General features: G+C 36.9%; 2 protein-coding genes across 4 annotated transcripts in view; one reads left to right on the top strand and one right to left on the bottom strand.

The window, feature by feature from the left end:
• Positions 1-21,553, top strand: part of PLPPR5 (phospholipid phosphatase related 5) — a 164,404-nt gene that overhangs the window by 23,674 nt on the left and 119,177 nt on the right. Inside the window, exons 1-2 of one of the 3 annotated variants that reach the window (XM_048943906.1) lie at positions 18,355-19,702; positions 21,097-21,277. In XM_048943906.1, coding sequence (XP_048799863.1) covers positions 21,275-21,277 — 3 coding nt within the window. In that variant the 5' untranslated portion in view covers positions 18,355-19,702; positions 21,097-21,274. Of the gene's footprint in view, positions 1-18,354; positions 19,703-20,394; positions 21,278-21,553 lie in introns of those variants that run through there. The other 2 variants (XM_048943905.1, XM_048943911.1) reach the window with 2 other exon arrangements.
• PLPPR4 (phospholipid phosphatase related 4) overlaps positions 13,586-21,553 on the bottom strand; it is a 30,274-nt gene continuing 22,306 nt past the window's right edge. The window contains exons 6-7 of the mRNA XM_048943874.1: positions 20,206-20,379; positions 13,586-18,305 (exon numbers count right to left, since the gene is read on the bottom strand). Of these exons, the coding sequence (XP_048799831.1) occupies positions 16,968-18,305; positions 20,206-20,379 (1,512 nt within the window). The 3' untranslated portion in view covers positions 13,586-16,967. The remainder of the gene's footprint in view (positions 18,306-20,205; positions 20,380-21,553) is intronic.

Here is a 21,553-nt window from a genome sequence, read left to right as displayed (position 1 = left end):
CGTTTTGCCATAAACACATTCCTTGAGAACTCTGTGAACCACACAGTTGAGCAGCTGAGGTTTTTCTCATGTTATTTCAGTGATGTTTCTGCTTGGTCTTCCATATCTTGAGAGATTTTCCTCTCCTGAGCCACTCAGGCACTAATTCTTTAATTCTTGAGACAGTTCTGATTTTCACTTTGAAATTCTATTCAGTCCTGGATACAGCATACACAGGTAGAAAGATTGTTACTCTCAAAGACCATCATAAGTAATGGGAAAACAGAACGTGGTACATTAGAAACGTGTTTTGTGTATCTTTTATACCCAGCAGTAAAGATTGAATTCCATTTTACAGAATTACAAATTTGAAGAATGCTGAGGAATGGTGGTAAACAAAAGGGGGAGATGAGTCCTGAATTTACAGAATATTTCTTACATGTCTCTTGCAACAGTCAGCTGGTAATTATAAAAAATGGATGTGCATTAATCTAGGCCTTCATTTCAGCTAATGTGCCTATAAAGATATATTGATAGATTGTATATTTTATTTACTGTGTTTAGCATAGTGCTGTCCTTTGTAACTCCAGTATTTTGGTGATATAATTATTTCGGCCACCAGGTGGATGCGCAGTCATCTGTTGTGCCTGCAGCGAGGCTGCTGCCGCTGTGCTGACTAGAGAGAGAATGTTGCATTGCTCTTTCAGACTGTTCAATCTATTTCAGAAATCAGTGCTTTTTCTTTAGTCCATTCTGTGAATGTGCTGTACTTCTTTCCCACCATAGAGATGTGTTGCTGGAAAGGGCAAAGCTGCTCCCTCCCAGACTTCTTTGATCTCAAGCAGAAATGTGTTTTTGTAAAGTTAGGAAGCTTGCTTTTTCCACTGTGTTGCACAGAAGCAAAAAAATAAATTGCAGAGAATAAAAGAATAAGCATTATGGGACTTTCTCCATCTTTCTGAGTAACAAAAAAAGCTTCCCAGCTGCCTTTTCTGGAAGTGAAATCAACACAAGGGTTGCTGTTTGGCTACATTTAACGGATTCAGCATCTGCACTTGCATTTAGGGTAGTAAAAGCCTGAAAGTAATTTGAATGTTACTGGGACTAAGCTCTGGTCTAGTCAGTTTTCAGCACTTTCTTTTACAGTTTTGGATATGTAAATTTGTGTCTAAATACAATATGTCATGCGATAATGTCAGCTAATTCTTACATGGGCCAGGCTGGAGAGTAGAATCTGTATTTCAATTGCACACCAGTGTCCCTTATGACAGCTTATGCAGCACTCCTCTCAGTTTGGCACTGTATTGTCTAAAGCTCTGAATGCGCATTTCATAAAGAGCATTATGTTGTGATTTCATTTTAATTTAGAGCAAAGCATTTGGAAAAACTTCTTACACTTGTTAAAAACTTACAGTATTTCAACTTTAGCCTTGATTTCAGGATTTTGAAGAGGTTTTTAAAATTACGCCCTACAACTGTTTTCAGCATATCCTGAAATAATGAGTGTAACAATAACAAACCAAAATAAAAAGTGAATTAAAGTCTAAATGGTAATTTAGAATGTGCATGTTTTTAATTACTTAAAAAAAAAATCAAATGGTTTGTTTTTTTTTCTAATATAGGAGGCATTAGTTAATTTCATCCTGAAGTATCAAATATGCTGCTAATGGAATCACCCAGATCAGATATTCACTCTTTCAAATACTGCCTTTCCGAGGAAATTTTTTAAGGCAAATGTAGCTTACTGCATTGCTGTCCTGTGGTAGTCCATCCGCTTAAATAAAATGTGTTTATTTATCCTGAATGCTTCAGGATAACCCTCAAGATTAATTCTATGAGCTTTATGTGTAATAAATAAAATAAGAAATTGTCTTTGCTAACTGTGTTCGCTTACACATCAACAGAACATCTTTTCCTTTTTAATAGCTCCTTGATGAGAAAATGACTTACCTTTCTTACTGTATAATGTAATTTATAAAATATGAGCACTTTCTGGCTCTGCAACTAGATTGTGCATCCTTTAGAAGAGAATGACCTTCATCCAAGCACCCAAAGATAAGTTTATTTTTCTCAGGAAGGGCGGAATGGTTGTTATGACTTTGCAGAGCAGCCTAGCATTTCGTATATTACATGCAATGGGAAAGAATATGCAGTGAATTATTAGGCTGCTGCTCTGAGCCTTGGTGCCCAGCAAGCACCCATTTAGTGTCCACATACATGAAAGCCCAAGCACACTGTGCTTTCCATGTATACAGCATGGAAAAGAACAAAGCTCTAAAGTTCTGTTGGTTGATTCAGACAGGGTGGGTGATTATTTTGCTATTCAGCTGACATTCAGGAGTTTTTCCTACTACCTGGATCCTGTTGTTGGCTTTTGTGAGCCATAACTAGTATATAATCATTCATTGCTGGCAGTAGGGCTTGCTACTATGGTTTAATATGCCTAATTCTGTTAAGAATGATGTTTTCAAGTGCATATCCTTCTAAATGATAAGACATAAAAGCAAAAACTTCCCATCATTTCATGGAATGAATTATCTCTGAGTTGGCTCTCTTATTTGAGATCAAGTTAATCAAAGCATTAAAGCCAAACATGCAATTGATGTATGTAGAGAAGCCTTTCTACATTTACAGAAACCTCTGAAAGAGACATCCTAATTCAACTACAATTGGAGTTTGCAGCTAATATTTATGACCTGAAATAGGAGCATAAATTTGAAAGATGAACGAGCATTTTTCCTCTTTTTCACAATATGTCTTCACTTACGCATTTAAGTTTTGATAGACCATTATAGTAACACATGGGGAATCCATAGGATTGCTGTTAGAAGCATTTAAAGGTAATGAATTCTTACTGTTGGATGTGTCTGGTAAAGAAGATTATTGTGAGAACATAAATTAAAAGAAATGGAACAAATGTAGCTTGCCCTGAACTGTGAAATGAAAGAAAGGAATTGGTACAGCAAGGTGAGGTGATGCTAATGTTGAGAATGACTAACTAGAATGAAGGGGAATTTGGTCATTATGTGGCAGATGTGAAACGTCCATGGAGAGCACAAAGATGAATATAGAGCAATGGACTCCAATTTATTTGAAACTGTGGGGTTGCACATTAGTTGATCTGTGAGATTGGTTTTCATTTCATGATTGTTTACCTTCTTGTAATTCAGCACATCTGTTTTTATCATTGCCATCTTTTGAATCTTGTTCTAAACTCTGTTATCGTTTTATGTGAACTTCTTGTTTAATGTCGTCAGCTTGAGTGTACTGACAGCACAGTGAATGTACTTCATCTCACAGAAATTTTTCAGATATTCATGTGTGTAAACTGGTATTAGGCTGAAATTCTTTGTATAAGTAAGTGTCCAGTATCTAGTATCCTTCAATACTGATGGGTTAGACCTGTATTGCAGACAACGGAGAAAAATAGAAGACATAGATAATGCAGTATGGAGTGATGTATACAAAAAAGTGTAAGCATGGAAATGAAGGAAATGAATGCCCTCACTTGGTGACAACAGGAGCGTGACTACAGGAAGTGTTCATGTCTTACAGTTTGCATTTAGATGGGAGTAAAGGGGAAGATATATATATAACTTGTGTGTGTGTATATATATGTATATATTATTCATATTTTACAGGAATTCATAGTCTTTATATATAAAAAGAAACAAAGTCATAATATTTCATCAACCAGATTTCCATTCTGTAGTTTTGGGTTACTGCAGAGGACTTCAGAATGTTTCATTTGAATGGTAACTTCTTTTTGTACATCAGCAAATCACTGAAAATATGAAGGGTTTTATTTAATCTTATTTATTTCAAGATCTGACTCAGAACTATATTTACTCAATTAAGACTGTTATACCTCCAGTTATGCAAAATGTAAGAATGCTGTAAGCCTGCATCCTTGTAAGCTTGTTATTTTAAATTGCAATATTAGCTTTAATTTTGTTCTTAATGTTACAAAACACTGGCTTTTCACTAAATAATATTATTCGCCGATTGCTCCAACTTTGAGGGCACAGCCTAGATCCAGTCTTAGTTTCCTCTTTAAGAGCAGACCATAGAAGTAGGCCACATCATAGTGAACTCCCAGTGGGGGGTGAAATGTGTCAGAGTATTTTGGGGGGGAATGTGCCCACCTGTAATGTTGAGTTTATTTCTGGAGAATCAGGGACTGTAGCAGGTGACCTGCTTCAAAGTTGTGAATTCAACCTTAACTAATTTTCAAGAGCAGACAAACGTCTGCATTTGGAAGTATTTGTCTGATGCTTTGCTTCTTGACATTGCTGCAACCAGCTGTGCTAGACGACAAATTTCAGAGAAAATGAAACTTGCTGGTGAATAATGTCGGACTTGTACTGAAAGAAACAGATCTGAATTGTCCCCAACATGTCATTTCAGTCTCTTAAAAGTGGGACTGTGGGAGTTAAGGCAAAAGTTCCTTTTCCTCTTCCAGCTGAGACATCAAAGTTACCCATGTAGTCTTAAAACTTTGAACAAGCTCAAATGCCTATGCTATGAAGACAAAGAGGTGTTTGATGTGTGTGTGTGTATATATATATATATATATATATATTTTTTTTTTTTTTTGTAGCATTGAAGTGAGAAGAAGTAGATGTTGCTGAGTACTTCAGATTACTGTCTATTCAAAGCTGCCAGTGTTTCCTGTATGTAGTATATATACTTTCCTATTAATGTGATTTTTTTTAATTAATTAATCTCTTCTTGAGGGCTGTTGACCACTGAGTTTTTTCCTGTGTATGTCACTCAAAATTCATCAATTCGGAATTGTCGTATTTCATTTAATGTAGTGTGCTGAACTGATAGCACATAGGCTTTTCTTCTTGTCATTTGAGGATGTTTTGGGGATATACAGGGAAGAAAGATGAAAGCAGGGAGGTATAAATCATGTACTGTTTCTTTTTCCAAGCAGAGGGTTGGCAGACAAGCCAAATAAAGGTTTATGTCTGTAAATCTTAAATGGTATTTCTGAAAAAATACCAACATTCAAATTGATTCAAAAACATCTCTGCTGAAAGTCAATACAAACATTTTAAATGGTGAAGAAATAATATTTTGTACTCTCGTGTCTACATTTTATACAGGCTAGATTTCTTCTCAGAAGATGTGAATGTTGTCAATAATGTATTATGAAAGTCCACCCTTGAGTTTACAAATTCACATATGAACCCTGAGGCATCAACTTGAAAAGATTTAACCCATGATGACAGCTCTGAACAAATGATTAATGATAACAATAGTATTGAGCTGTGTTAGAAGTGGAAATGTATGTCTGCGCTAAAAATATGTGTAAAATGAATAAACATTAAAAATCATGGATTAACACCTATATTGCGAACCTTTCTGTGAGATTCCAGAAAAGAAAAATCCAATTACATTTTTGAGAAAATTAGTGCTGGAAGAGCTGCCAACATCATTTTAATTGTTAGATAACTAAACTGAAGCAATTACAAAATCATTGAGCATGAATCTGGTATAACAGTCATTCTAACTTGTAGGGCTCCACTGACCGCATTAAAGTTATTTCAGATTATGCTGAAATAAATTAATTCTTAATTTGAATATTAAAATCTGACTTGATTCTTAGGAGATCAAGCATTTGATATTGCTTGCGAGATAGAAGACATATTTTCTAGGCTTAGACAAAGCAGCTACATCTAATGCAAGCATGCGAGTGGGGATTTCTAACATATCTTCACCTCAGACATTCTCTAATTTATTTTATGCTTCCTGAGAGTGGTGATGACTTTGTTATCTAACAAAAAGCCTCGACACTGCAGTGTGATGGCACTACTTGTGCCTTGCCTTGCTAAGATCACCGTGCCTGTGTACCTAATTCATGTGTTGAACAAGTCTATTAGGGTCAATGGTTGCTCCTCTGGACAAATATCTGCACTGAAACTTACTTTCAAAAATCTGAAATTTTTGCTTTTCCAGTATCTCCTGAAATGAAAAGAATGGGAACCTCTAATCTTTGAATAATAATCCTTACAGATGACTATGGAATCAAACTGTGAGAACGGCTCTTCATTTCTATAGCGTTTATAGCAGTCATCATGCTTTTAGCTTTGTCTGTGTTGGGATACACCCTGTGACAATTGTGTAGATGCTTTAATGCAAGCCAGTCTTTCAAATGCAATGCAATTTGTAATATTTTGTGGTAAGCGTTATTTCAGTATGACTAATTTATAGCATGTTCCTGTGGGGATTTTCATACTAAGTGACAAGCAGAACTTGAGAATTCAAAGCCACTATGAAACATGTCAGTTTGCAGCAGTGCAAATGTAGACACTGAATAACTGTAAAACTAATTTTATTCCTTGTAAATAAATAAATAATTGTTAACAAAAATGTCATTGAACTTAACGGGTTCCTGAGTTCACACAGTTTTATCCAAAGCTCCTTTTAAAATTTGTTTCCTTTGACTTCAGTGGATCTTTGCTATTGGTTTATCTACTGATGTTTGTGAAAATGCAGTGATTTTTTTCTTCTAAAAGCTGGAAGGCTATATTGAAAAAAAAAATCATTACAATGTTTGACCAATTATTATACCTTTCGCCAAGCAACAAGTTTTTGAACTATTATAAGCTATACAAGGGCAAATGGTTTTAAATTAGAAGAGAGAAGATTTATATTAGGTATTAGGAGGAAATTCTTTACCCTTCTGGAACAGATTGCCTGAGAAACTGTGGATGAGCCATCTCTAGTGCTGTTTGAGGCTGGATTGAGTGGAGCCTTGGTCAGCCTGATCTGGTGGTTGGCAACCATTTCATGGCAGGGAGTTGGAACTGGATTATCTTTAAGGTATAAAAGCCATTCTATGATTCTGTAACTTCCTCCATTAATCAGCTGTATTCTCCTTCACTTTCTGGTATTCCAGCACATTACCAGTGCCTGCTATCTGTCATCAGATTTCTTCCACAGGGTGAAGTACAAATAAGATGTGCTTTGCAGGTTTCCCATGTAGTCAGTGATATTGTCTCCTCTTTTACTGTCTGGTGTTGTCTCAATAGAACTCTCCCTTTCCCATTTGTAGTCTGTAACCTTAAAACATAAGAGAGCAAAAGTAGGCTAGACTTCTCTAAAAATCCCCGTGTAAATCTCCTGTTGCTGAATTCACGACGCAGTGAATTCTAAGAATCCATCATCTATTGATGAGTTATGTATTATTTCAGTTCAAACTGATTTCCTCACAAATATGAAACAGGAACTAATAAAACGTGAATGGAGGAAATCTTGGAACACTCATTTATTTTCTTCACTGAAGTTTGATCCTGTTCCCATTTATTTCAGAGACTTTAGATCAGGCCCTATTGTTAACTACTGTTCCATTCTGTTTCCCTGGTAACGTTTTATTTTTAGCTTCTTTATTCTACAAAGATGTGGCATGGAAGGTTCGTTCTGAACATGAGCAATTGTAATTTTATTTTAAATGTTTCATTTCATGGGCAAGAAAAGAAAAAAGGAAAAATAACCCACCTAACTTGTCCCCACAAAATATCTACAAATATCAGACATTTTTTTCATGTCTTCAATGAAAGATTTTTGGGAAATAGACTATTATGAATTCATGTATTTTTAAATATTGTCTGTTTGCACATTGGAGGTGGTTCTGATTTTCTTTGGTTCGTAGAAGGTTCCATATTACCAATAGTACAGCGATTTAAAGAATAATTGATTTCAGAGAAAAGAAGAAATATTATTTACTCATCTTTAATGCTAGTCACCATTACTATCTGCACATCTGCAGGACAAAGTAAAGGATTTGTGGAGATTGGATCTGCTTCCATTTCTAGGCTCTATTTAATGACGTATACTTGTATGACCATCTGAAAGCCTTGCTTAAACAATTCTTTGGTCTTCATAAGACTTCTTTGTAAGAAATGAGGCTAGCTCTTAGCTTTTAGACTCCAGAAATCATTACGTAGTAGGATTTTGTAGGAGGTTGCAGATTTTTCTTCTCTAGTATTATCTGCTTGTCCATTTGAATTCAACAGTCTGTCCGACTAAAGAGCAAGTGTAGAAGTTGATAAGAAATTTAATTTTTCATGTATTGATTTGTCAAATAATCGTGATTAATTTTAACCCTTTCTCTCAACTGAGAGGCCACACTTAATGGCCACACTCCCTGAGAGGAAGCTTTGCTTGTGGGCTTTTGGTACTTCTGAAGAGAAGGAAAGCAATTCTACATAATAATAAAAATAAAAAAGCAGTTCTATGTAAATACAAGTTCAGAACAACTACATTGTGGACAAAGCAGAACATATAAATATCTGTTTTAAAGATTTCAGTACTTTTCAAAGTAGTTTGGATTTGGAGTGCAATTCACCCATTAATAGATCAAGGACTTTTTGATTATGTCTTTCACTCGAGCTGCATAGGAAAGAGGATCTGTCAGAATTTATCAGCAGATGAGTGATTATTTATCCTCTTATGTAGGCTCCTATTTATAGTATTTGTCAAGCAAGTTCCCTCCTAGGGGAGGATTACCATATGAGCACTACGTGGTGTGATGAAAGCCTTAACGTAACTTAGGCTTTGTAATTTCCTTTTATCTGAAATAATTGTCATAATAAGATATAAGGACTAAAAAGCTCTTACAGTTCTGACTGAAAATCTTGTGCTATTCAGAAGGTGCCTTGGTTACAAGCAGATGCTTCTGTATTCCAGCAATTGTGAAATCAAGGCTCTTCAATAAATGGAAAAGAACCCCTGGTTTTCCCTGTTGCTAAGGAAATGATAAGAGAGAAATAATCATTCTTTGAAGAAATGACCAATTCTTGTTGTAAGATGTCATTCTCAGTATTTCTTAGCTCTGTAGCTTCATTTGTCCAAACAATTTCAACTATGTTTGAGGTAAGAGAGTCTGATAAGATTTAGATGCTAGCTGATCCAATAAGATCACATCACTGTCTCTCAAGAGATTAAGTAAAATGATGAGAAAGTGGTCAGTTACAGTCATTGGCCCATCTTATCTTCCACATCCAGGAGTAGTGCTAATGGTAGTTAATGGGTTGCTTTCTGCCAGAGTTCCGTGTTCTCTTCACATGGATACTTTTTTTTTTTTTTTCTCCTCCTACAGTAGGCAGGAATGAAAGGCTTTCCAAAAGAAGGAATTACTAGAGCTTACAGAGAACAAAAGCTCATACAAATTTCCTGTCAGTCAGTTGTATCTGATGTGCAGGAAAGACAGACTGATTAGGACAGAGGGTTAGGACATATCCTTGTTTCCAGCTAGAACATTTGATTTCAGAGTTTTGAATTTTAGCACTGAGAGGAGAGTGAAATTCTACTGCTTGCATATGTTGGTGTGGGTTACCAACTAGCCCTGCTTCTATTGATGTTTTTTTTTAGGGTTGATTACTTGATCTGCTTTCAAAGACACTGTCCTTTTTGAAAGCTACATGTGCTGGTGCTGTGCATTAGTTGCACTTCATTTTTGTGAAAGAGGAAAAACTTGAGAGCAATAAAAAATAACTGCCTTGAAACAGTATAGCTTTCCAGAAGTGTGTCAATCAGCTTTTATTTCTGTAGGCACGGAGGCATAAGTGTTGAACACTGCCAATACAGTGGTCCTAGTGCCATCTCATTGGGCTGAGGTGTAGGATTCTATCTTGGGTTATGTACTACTTCTGTGGCATTGAGACTGATTGAACACAAATAGGATAAAATAAAGAAATACAGCCTATTGTATTGAGGGTTTGGTTTGTTTGTTTGTTTGTTTGTTTTTTGCTTCTGTCCTTTTGAATTACATTCTTAATTAGTACTTTTATCTCTGGTCTATACAAATCACACTCTAGGAGTGAAAACAAGCCCAGTCCAAGTTGAGGTTTCTTTTATAAGACTCTTCTCAGGCAGTTAATAAGAACATTTGAAAGAAGATGTAGATTTGAACTTTGTGTTCAGTGGAGAGTTATTGTAATAAGCAGAGATGTGGAGTAATGTAATTCTATAGACCAACAGTGCTAAACCAAAAAGCAAGGTGAGGAATTAACAAAATCCAGTGGATGCTTAGCAAAATGTCTAAAAATGTATGTTTATTCAATATCAGAAAAGTATGTGTCATCTTAAAAATGGAATTTGAAAGTACTTTCAGCTTGTTTATGCTTAATAGGTCTGTGATACATATCCAGAGGCCTCCGCTTGCATGAATTGTTGGGTGGTGTTGGTATCAGAGATGTATAGACATTACAAATATCTGAACTTCTGGATTAGTAACTTCTTAATTCAATTGAATTTACTATTCTGAAAGGATGAAAGATTTTTTCATTAAGTGGGGAACAATTACATAAGATTGATTCATGCTTTTTAATGTAAGGTGTTACTGTGTAAGCTACTTCCAGTGAATACCATCGTGCAGTGAATGCATTTAAATGAAGCACCTTGTTTTGATCTCATTAAAGGGAGCAAAACTGAATAATTTTCAAACCTGTCACTTTTTCCATTTAAATGTTAGCATCAGAATTCTACCAGGAACTGGGAGTGTATGGAGTATATGATTTATTCCTTGATTTGAAATAGCTGTTTAATGTTCTGAACAAAGGCATACATTAACTCTGTGTGTATACACACATATATGGTGCTAGAGTAGGATTCCCTTTCTTTCATTCTGAAAATACATTTTGAATGGGGAGACGCATCTTAGTTTTGTTCACTGATACATTCTGTGCTATAAGATCTGTGAAGAGAATTTGTTTTTGAATTTTATAAATCAGGGTTGTAACCTCTTTGAAACATTCCTACCAAATTACCTGTGAACTGATCTGTCATGTAGAACACTTTTGTAAATTTATAAAAAATGAGTTATGTTAGTGTCATGTCTTACTTGACTTTTCACCTCAGGGACCTCTGAAGCCCTTTTAAAATTTAGCACAAAATAGGCATAAGTTTCAGTTTAATCATTCATAACTCCAAAAACTCTTCTGCATAAGTAGATAAAAGTCAGCAATTTGATTTGGAGTCAGTTCACTTTACTTAGGGGCACTGTTGCTGTAACCAAAATCATCTAAGAAAATAAGATAGTTTGTCAGTAGAAATAATTTATCTACATCTAATCTAATCTCTATGTCAAAGGTACCCTTCATAGAGGAAGTTCATTTCTGGCCTAAATGTAGACATACAAAATGTGCCTTTCAAACTATTTTTACTAATTGTCTAATCCATTGAAAGGATCATTCCCAGAGGAGAAATCATCAGACTTAGAGCTCAGCTTTAAGCAGTCATGTCCTAGAAGGGTCTGATTTACTCTGCAGTCTACAGAGTGGATGTATGTGGCAGGCTAAGACATGACCTTTAATTATGGGAAGTCAATTGGCTGGATAAATTCTACTCTTTCTGACTAAAAAAGACAAAAAGCATTTTACACGAAGTCAACTTCTTGTACAAATGCAGTATGTTTGTGTATGATTACATACAAATAAAATTGAAAATCCTGAAAAAAAATGCTATATACTGCTATTTCTCCATACAATCACTGCTATAAATACAAAATAGGAATAAAACACCCTGGATTTGGAGTGATAATGGTGGAGGCTCACTCTATTCTAGCACAGCTGATGTAGGTATAGTAAAAGGATGAATCTTCCTCATGATGAAAATTTAAGTGCCCCTCTCAAACTGTGGTGCTTAGCTGAAGAAGGACTTTGGTGTGTACGTTGCAGTAGCCTCTGTCCTGCTGGGCTTCTTTACGTGTCTGAGTCAGTGACAACTTGCATAGTGATGTAATGTCTAGCATTAGGCTGATTGCAACATGTGTGAAATGGGACCCCTAAGGTGACATTCAGTTCAGTTTTGTGTGTAATAAAATGAGGTTGATTGTTCTTGATACAAAATTACTATAGAATTGCTGTACCATGACATCACCTAATGCAAGCAGGGTAATGATGTGCCATTGCAAATTGCAGAAATGAAACACCTAGGAGCTCCCTGTTATGCACTTTGCCATGCTGTATCATCTTTCAATTTTCCTATTCAGTACACACACCAAATTTAACTGTCTATTTCTTAATTTTGCTTTCTTTATTATTTTGACTTCCACCTATATTTCTTGATATAGAACATAGAACATCTTATACATTTATCAACAGTGGCTTATTTTTTCCCTCTTTCCCTCCTTTCCTACTGCCTCTCTTTGCAGTGTTGTTGTTAGGCCCAGGTCAAAGCCTACCTCATCTTGCTTCAGGACCTCCAAAGAAGCATTCCTGGCTCAGTGATCGGGAAGTGTGCACTTCCGGGGGCTTGCAATGTCCCAGTCAGCATCAGGAGGTTATCCAGACTCTTGCGCTCTTTCCCAGGGTCTCTCTGACCCATACCATGGACATTGTTGCCTGTAACTTTCCCAGGATACTGAAATGTGTGTGAGACAGACCTTGTCCACTGACTCCAGACATTATGCTTTGCACAACCTCATTCAAGGCATCCTTTTGCTCAGGCAAATAACCTGCTGCCCCATGAGAGTCTGCTGCTGGCCTTTCATGAAACTGGTTGCTAATACGGTGTGGCCCGAGCTTTCACCAGCCCTGACTATAAGCAGAGTATTCTTCCAGTAGCCACAGAAGGAGCAGCCACATATCTGTACATGAACTTCCTTTCTCTTCAGAGGGAACAAATGCTCTCCTAATTCTTTTGCCTGAGGTCCCCCGTCTTACATTATCATGAAGGTCCTGGCAGACAGATTGCCAAGTGACCCAGATCTGCCTCACAGCTTGTGATGACACTGGTTGAACCTAGAATGCTCTGGCTGGGAGTGTGGTGTGTGTGTATGCAATGCCACTGTATCCCTCAGCAGCGCTTTGCTGCCTTGTCCCCTTGCCACCCGAGGGTCACCGTGCTGGAGAGGCAGGAAAATACAAAGCACAGCCTGCATGAAGGCCTGAGCACACATGGGAGAGCTTATCAAGGTCAGTTTGCTTAGTGCATTGCAGAGGCCCTTCTGTTGGTCCGTACTATGCCGTTGGCAGCGTCTGCTCAAGTCTCAGAGTGGTACATTCCATCCCCAGCACTTAAAGGCCCTGCTGATGCCCCTTTTTGGAGTGTTTGAAGGCAGGCTTGGAGACAGTGTTTTCTTTTGCATACCAGGTGTGGCTTATAGATCAGATAGTGTTTTTGACAGTGGACTGCTGTACTTAAATTCTTCACTGTTGCTAGTAGTAGGTTGTTTGTCACTCTGATGACTATGTTCTGCAACCTAACTTCTTCCCCTAGGGAGAATCCTTCCTCTTGGGATTGCCCTTGACACCTGGCCTGTTGTCATTCACAATCCAGTCAGAACCTCATCGTGTCTGGCAGCTCTGCCCCACGCTAACTAGCAAAGATGATATAGAGACAATAGGAGCATAGCACTCCAGTTGGTCCTGCAAAATGATCTGGTAGATGTGTCGTGACGGCATGAAGTTCTCAATTCATTTTATGTTTCTGTACATTGTTTTTTCAGAGAGACCCTTGTTTTGGTTCTGTTCTTCATGATTTCTTACTGCAATGCTCTGGCTTGAGGTTTCCCACTAATAACCCCTTCCATGTATCATGAGAAACCTAATATTGGAAAATAATTCTGCTTCATCACAGATGAGATGACTGAACATCAATGAAGAATTTTATTTTTATTTTCATGATGTTAGCACAATAAACACAGTAGCATTGATCTGTACTTATTTAACAAAATACATTTATAGCAATTTACAAATTCTTTTCCATTTTAAAACATTGCATAACATTTTATTAAACACAATACTTTATATAGAGAGTTCTCATTTAAAAACATATTTCTGAGTATTTCCTCTTTTCAGTAAAGCATAGCCTAACAAAGAAATTCGTGCCTGTTAGCAAGTAAGAAAATCAGAACACTAAGAAGATGTCACCTGTAAATTTATTTAATTTTAAATTAAGGTATCAGTGGAATGTAAACAAAGAGTAATTTTACAAAAGGCTCCTTATCAAATATACATGCAGAGGTCTGAGTTCTAATGTATATATTATTACATTTCTGCTCTCTAACGTAATATAATTTGATAAGCCATTATTAAAAACAGTAGCCTTTGGCACTTTGAGTAAAAAAGAATATATCAATATTTATGTAAAGAACACAATTTCAATGATTACACAAGAGCTTTAAAATCTTTTGTTAAGAAATAGGAAACCTTAGGAAAAATATCACACTGCACTTGAAATAGTGCAGCAAATTTTAGAATAGTAAAAGCAACACATATGCCAATATATATCTGACTAAAACCAAGGAATAAAGAACAAACACTCCCGCCAGGAATCCTGCAGTTTCTAAAACAGCTAAATTGCCAGAGGGAATATTTTCTAATCTTTGCTTTATTGCCATTATTCTCTATTTTAATTTTCCATTATTTTCAGGCTCATCTACTCATGTTCTTTTGCCTTGCACTCACAAACTAAAACATGATTGCATATTATTTCCCTGCTTTGATAGGCCAACAGTGATTGTGTCTTACCTATTCCTTTAAAGCTAATTTTACGTGCTTTATCACGTACTCAGACTAAACTAAATCCAAAGGTTTTTTTTTTCATTGCAATCCAAGTGTTCATAATTCCTAGGACCCTCATACAAAATTTGGTACTAAATACCAAGGAATAAAGGTACTTTATTTTAAAAAGAAAAAAAAAAAAACACCCCACCAACAACAAAATCCTGATTTGTAAGTTCTAGAATCTGAGAATGCATTTCTAAAAAAATTACTTTTTTTTGTATCCCTGGCATCTGTGATTATATTTCCCAGCTATCATGCCTTAAAGCATGCCTTCAACATACAAAGTACCCTGGAACCCAACCTGTTATCCCCTTACATGTAACCTGCAGAACGTTTCCCCCTAATCATCACATGCATGATGGGATCTTTGTCTTCACTACTAGCAAAATTGTGGTCATTTCCTTAAGGGCCAGCATTCTTCACAGCACTGAGTGATGGGCAGGTGGGGGAAGCATTGATAGGGCTGGCTGATAGCTAAGCCTGGAGCACCTGTGTAACCGTAAGGTATGTAAAGCTTTACATCGACTGCAAATCCATTCTTCTGTGCAGATTAGCAAACATCACCCTCCTATTTATATAATTAGTTAGGCCTAGAGTCAGATTTGGAATTTGGTTGTGATTAGTTTTTTGTTGTTATTTTTTGGTCTGTGTGTGTTGTGCTATTTATCTTCCTGCAATGGGATGATTCCTTCTTCTGCTTGGCTGAAGCAGGCAGGGTGGGCTTTTCCTCAAAGATCTGTGGGGTATGGTTTGTAGACAAGTTCTGACTATGCCATATCATATGTATCTGGTTATCTGATACCCCAAATAAGAAGATGACTTAGAAAAAATAAGTAAGTCAGATACAGACCTGATTTACCTGATTTAAGCAGTAGCTTATTCAGTAAGGGGACTTCAAATTCATTCCCACCCTTCTTGGTGGGGGAGCGAGTAGATATCTGTTATTAGCTCTTCAGAAGAATGAGGAGCTACACTGCATGAGCATTACCCATGGCTTCCTCCATGGGTAATTGGGTTTGTTCTTTAAGTCCAAGACATTGAATGAAGCTTTTCTTCTAGTATGCCCAAGATGTGCTATGTGTATTCCTTTCAAAGTTCATCAGTTTAACAGGTTTTGGCAATGGAGGGCTTTAGCAAACAAGCTTTCTTTTATTACATCCGAAGTTTAATTTACTAAAGTAATTTGTGTTCTCTCAGGTGCAGAGACCCTCCATGTTCTTAAGTGGCAGTGGTGAGGGAAAGAATATAGTCCCTAACAAGGTTCTGGAGGGTGTCTCAAGGAAAGTGAACAGAAGTAGTGTCACAATGCAACACTCATTTAGTGATTCTGCAATACCAAGGCATTCCATTATTTAAAGCAAAGCACTAATTTCCTAAATGGTGACTGGGGTGAAATTTGTGATTGTTCTTGTGGCATGCTAAGCAAGTAAGCTGAATGACTGCTTTTAATTGTGGGCTATGACAGTATTTACTGTCTCCTTTGAAGCTGATCAGGAAACCAGCGGTTTGTTTTTATTTTCTCATGGCTCACCTTTCACATTTTGCAGTTGTAGGTGTCAAATATTACAAAGTTAAAAACTAACAGAGCAATGGAAAGGGTTGTTTGGAAGTTTAAAAATGCAAGATCTTAATTACTTGTAGCACTTTAAAAGACCCCTTAAAAACATAATTTAAAACAGTTCTACAAGTTAGCCCACTAAGAAGCAGCGTCTTCATTAGTAGCACCTGTTCTTAAATAAAAGTTGAGCAGTAGCAGCAAAACTATTCAAAATAGTTATTCCATTCTAATGGAACGTCACCTACACATTTTTTGTTGCGGTAGACATCTTAAAGAACTACACAAAACCTTTGCAACCTTTGAATGTGACAGATCCACTATAACAAAGCTGTAAATATTTCTTACGCTAAATGAATGCAGCCAGCATCATCATAATATTAGCAATATTATTTTTAAAGTAACTGCACATCAATATGTCATGTGTTTGTAGAGTCTAATAAGTATGCAAATTTTCAAAACATGTAAAGTTATCAGCACCATCCTGTATTAAAGACGTGGTGCAAATTCTGCAAAGGTGAATATATACCACTGATACAGCATTTGCTATGAAAAATTCAGTCGATTTTGGACACAAATATAAATAAAAAAAAAAGTTGGCACATTCAGGAATTAAAGTGTCTGTGTTCAAGACTGTTATTTTAACATTGCCCTCAGATAAATGCTTTGAGTCTGAAGAAGCAAGTTGTATGAAAGCGTTTCACATTAGTTAGGTTCTGGCGTTGTGCTTTTCCCCCACTACATGATTTCCATAGGCTCATGCACTTTGCACATCAGCAGTGTTCAGCAACTTTTGCGCTGCCGGTCAATCATTTGGCACATAAAGGTAAATATCAACTCTAAACAAAGAGGGCAGAACCTCTGTGAAGATTTGTTTCCTTTGTGGTGGTACAGACCAGCTGATATGTCTCCTCTCATTCCTTGTATGCCCGTGTGGGGGATGTGCCTTTGTAGAAGATGTTTCTGGTGTTCTCTGGACTGCTCCCTCGTTCAGGGATTAAAATGATGTTACCTTTTCTTCGAAGTGTTGAGTCCCTGCTAGAAGAAATGGACAGGGTCTCTGAGCCAATCTCACTTCCTTCCACTGGTGTGACTCTTATTGTAGTGATACCATGATGGTGATGCTCGGTGTTATCTATATTGCTTCTTTTCCTGTCACCTGACCCATAACTGTCTTTTAAGGAGTCACAACTCTCAGAGTCTCTGTTGAGATCATTTAATTCATATGTCTGACGAAGGGTGATTTTTTCGGGTCCTTTCCATTTCCATGATCCACTTCCTTCACCTTCTGATGGCATCTGAATTACAGGTCTATTATTTTCGGGATGGGCCTCAACTCTGACAATGCTGCTTGGCTCATGGTCTGTCAAGGTTTTGTATCTGATGGCTCCTGTACAAGTGACTGTGCTTCCCTCTGAACTCTTTGGACTGCCCTGAAGCACTCCTTGCTGCTTAGACATGGCTATTACTTGCATGATTCTTGGCTGGCTGTTGCTTCTACATGCGACGCTCTTCTCAGCAGCTTTCAGCCATTTAGCTCTAGCTGAACTACTTTTGGGTGATGTGTTCACATTCTCTTGAGTCTCTTCAGGAATATGTACTAACTGGGAAGAGCCAGGACGTGACTGAATAGAGACCCTTGGCCCACCAGAAAGACCGGAGTTGTTACAACCTGGTACACTACCAGGTTGAATTTTCAGGTATTGGCTACTTGGACCATGGTGATCACCATTTACACCCACTCTGGAAGGCTCTGAGCTTGACCTCATTTCTATAGCCCTTGGTGGTGACTGGCCAGATTCAGTCTCTATTACTTGCAGTGACAGCTTACGGCTTTCATTCTTATTCTTCCACTGGGAAAGCAGCTGTTTGGAGCGGGCAGAGTCCATAGATGCATGAATTGTTGCATTTCGTCTTGCTGGATCTTCCAAGGATGGTGTGTTGACTCTTGGCAGAGTGTTGCTGAAAGTTACCATGTTTTCCTTTCCCATTGGGCTTCGTGGTGTTATGATTTCTACATCAGCATTTGCTCTCTTGATGTTAGTCAGAGAACCTGAATCTCTGTGGTTTCTATTAAGGATGCTTTCTGAACGGTGAGAGACAATGCCATCAGTGCTGCTACCGTTTTTACCTGGCAGGATTCTATTGGCATCTTGACTGAGGTCTGTCAAGGACCTTAGAGGTTCTCTGTGAAAATTCGGGTGAAACACATTCTCCTCACTCGGCAAGAAGTTCCCCACAGCATACAGGCCCTGATATTTGAACAGAATCATTAACAAGTAGTTATGAAAAAGAGAGAGATTTTTAGGTATCTTAACTACATTCTTCTGTCTTAAATATTGAGGGATAGAATTAGACCACTTTAACTGAGAGTTCCTTCCAAGTGTATCCTTATCTTTATATTCTAAATTCTCTATATGTTCTCAATCTGGTAGGTAGAGGTCTTAGTAGGATAACAAGGGAACATATTTCTTGGCTATAAACACTTAAGGAAAGTATTTAGCCTCCAGTAGTGCTCTTCTTATTATAAAACAACAGATACTGCTGAGGAAAGAATATTTTGTTATGAAAATATAAAACTAAATATTTGTAGTCTACTGCATGAAGCTATTTAACATCTACAATACTGTCTGCTCTGATTTAATGAATCTTGTTCCAGCTCAAGTTGTGCCGTGATTGTGCCCTTTTCCTGCATAATAACCATGTAGTACAATATCTACACGATAGAACAATTTATCAGCTTTAAATCAAATGCATTCCAAGCTGTGCATATCTGTTACAAGATTTAATTATACAGCATTTTCTTATTCAATATATTTATTGTAAAATGCTGTCAGTTTAAAGATTCCACTGAGAAAGTGTTCTATGAAAGGCTCAAATGTCTGACTCAGTCTTTTAAGTTACTTGATCAGTATGTCCTTTTTAGAGTCATTTGTAGTTTCACCTATCTTTCCTTTTATTGATGTTTAGCTTTAAGTGCAGATTTACTGACCGCTGGGTTTCCGAGACAGCGTGCCTTTTAGATGTGTGTTGTCTTCCCCATGTGGTTATTGCATGACCTAACAAAGACCACACTTGTTTGTAGATTTCAAACATGGGAACAACAACTGCATTTATGAGAGTCTGCAACAGCTTAATAATTTGAAATTATATACTCAACAGAGTGCCTTTCTGCTCACAGCATAATCATAGAATCTGACTTAGTAACTTGTGGGTTTTTATTATCTTCTCTGGTCGCTGTCATTGTTGCCACTGTGAAATCCATTTTTTTTTCCCTGGTAACCTTTGTAGGCGACCTACATGTGCCTTAGATTATTACAACACAGAGAAAAGGGGGACAGATTATGACTTTATTATTATACTAAAATTCATTGTTGACTTTCTTGGGGGCCAAAAGCCGTCCCACTGATTGTTATGACTATTTTATTCACTGTTACATTGTCAGCAGAAGTTCCTTATTGCTCACAGGAACCTGGATTGACACAATCATGTTGGAGATGTATTACAAGCAGCAAGCAGAAGCATCCAACATTTCCTCCAATCAGATACAAACAAGCCTATCTTACGTGCATCTTTCCAACACCCTTCTGAAGTGCTCCATCTGTTTCAGTACCGTACAGATGAAGTGCAAAGGGGTAACCTGACTCAGGTATCCTATTTCCCTTGCAAAACTTCCCCAAAAGCTCTAAAGAACCACAAGGGGTTGATATTATCTTTGATTTCCTGCAGGTTTAGTAGTTCACTCAGTGGAGTTGCTGTACAATGAACCATTTTTTTAATGTGATGTGAGCTCACACTGGCAGCAAGTACTGGTTAATCCAATATTTTCCATGTATCATGCTTTGAAGTGTGGAGTAGAAAATATGTATCTTAAAGAAAGCGCATCATGTTAGAGCTGTTTCTGCATGTAGTATTAGACTATTATATACCACTTGGTGCATTCTCATGGCACTTTGAATTGAAATACGTATTTGCTTTTCCCTCTTTCTTCTTAGAAGTGATTACCCTCAACACCATCATCTTCAGCACATTTGGATTATATTCTTAATTATGGTACATTACCATGACAAAATATTTTCATTTAAAATACCAATACCCTTATTGTATACGTATGTTTTATTCTCTAAAATATAACAACATCTATGTATTTACCAAATAGAGAGCAATTCCTCCTCCAATGAGAAAGCCACAGTAAACATCAACTGGGTGATTCTTATATTGAGTGATTCGAGTCAGACCACATATAATTCCACAGATGATAAAAGCAAAGACCAAAAGTGGCTTCAGAAGTTTTGAGGAGTCTGTTAATGTAGAATTGAAGTACATCTTAAAAAAGAAAGAGATGAAGAAGCAGTTACAGAAACTGAAATTTACCTCAGAAGATATATGAATTTCTCACATCAAATGTTTCTTGGACACTTAAATCGCTGTTATACTAATGTTGAAGATAATCAGTTTAATTTTGTTTAGCAGCCTTGTTAAAATCTACTCAATTACTATAGGAAGATCTGAAATCACAAGGAATGGATTTCTGAAAGCAGAGGCAATGTTGCTTATTGATGTCAATTAGGATAAAGATTTTATGCCTAAATAATGTTCACACTCAGAACCTAAATGTAAACGTGACTAAGCAGTCCCTGTGTCAGAAACATAGAAGCCAGATGAAAGCAGTAACTTATCACCAGATGCTTTAGAGAGCTATTTCTCAACTGGGGGTGAAAATGGGAGGTAAAAGGAGGCAAAAATACTTCACATTTTCACTCTTTCTCAGGCTGAAAAAGTACTGGCAAGTTCCCGGTACGTGTGCAATTCTATTACTTAGTTTGATTAGTGAGTTGCTGTTGTTTTTCCCACCCCTCTCTGGTTTTATAGCATGAAGGATGGAAAATTCTTTTTAAATTTCAAATAGGTGATCACTCATACATATATGAGCCCCCATACTGAAGAAATGTCAGTGGTCAGATGTGGGAAATCAGCTATAATCACTGAAGTATGTTCTAATATTTCCTGCTAATTACTGGTTTTTATTGCCTTGCTTTGCAGTAGCATCTTTGAGGCCTCAGAGAGTGGTTGTGCCTGTTCATCAATGATGCAATTCTATGGAGGTCAAATGAAACTAGATCACATAAAATGTTTGTGCCTTAATGCCTGAAGTTTAAAAACAATGAGTCAAGTGAAGAGAGCAGCAAAGCAAAGATAAAACATGTAAAGGCTGATTTGAATGGTAAGTTAAAACCGTCACCTTATGAGATAAATAAGCATTGCATTTTATATGTGAATAACATGAGGCATTAAATACTTTAAAAGTACAATGGATAATGTTGCTTCTTAACAAAGAGTGTGAAGCAGTCACATCTTTTTGTATTCTTTATAGAACTGCTTTTATTTTAGCTGCTGATAATTTCATTTTGCTTTTAAATTGACAGGATAAAAACTCATATCTGTTCAGAATGTCCAGGCAATACATCACTGTAATATGTGCAGCAAATTACATTCTGAC

Source organism: Lagopus muta, chromosome 5, assembly GCF_023343835.1.
Source record: "Lagopus muta isolate bLagMut1 chromosome 5, bLagMut1 primary, whole genome shotgun sequence".
In the NCBI taxonomy this organism is placed as follows: Eukaryota; Metazoa; Chordata; class Aves; order Galliformes; family Phasianidae; genus Lagopus; species Lagopus muta.
The sequence above is the reverse complement of the archived record's forward strand: the minus strand, read 5'-3'. Positions and strand labels throughout refer to the sequence as shown.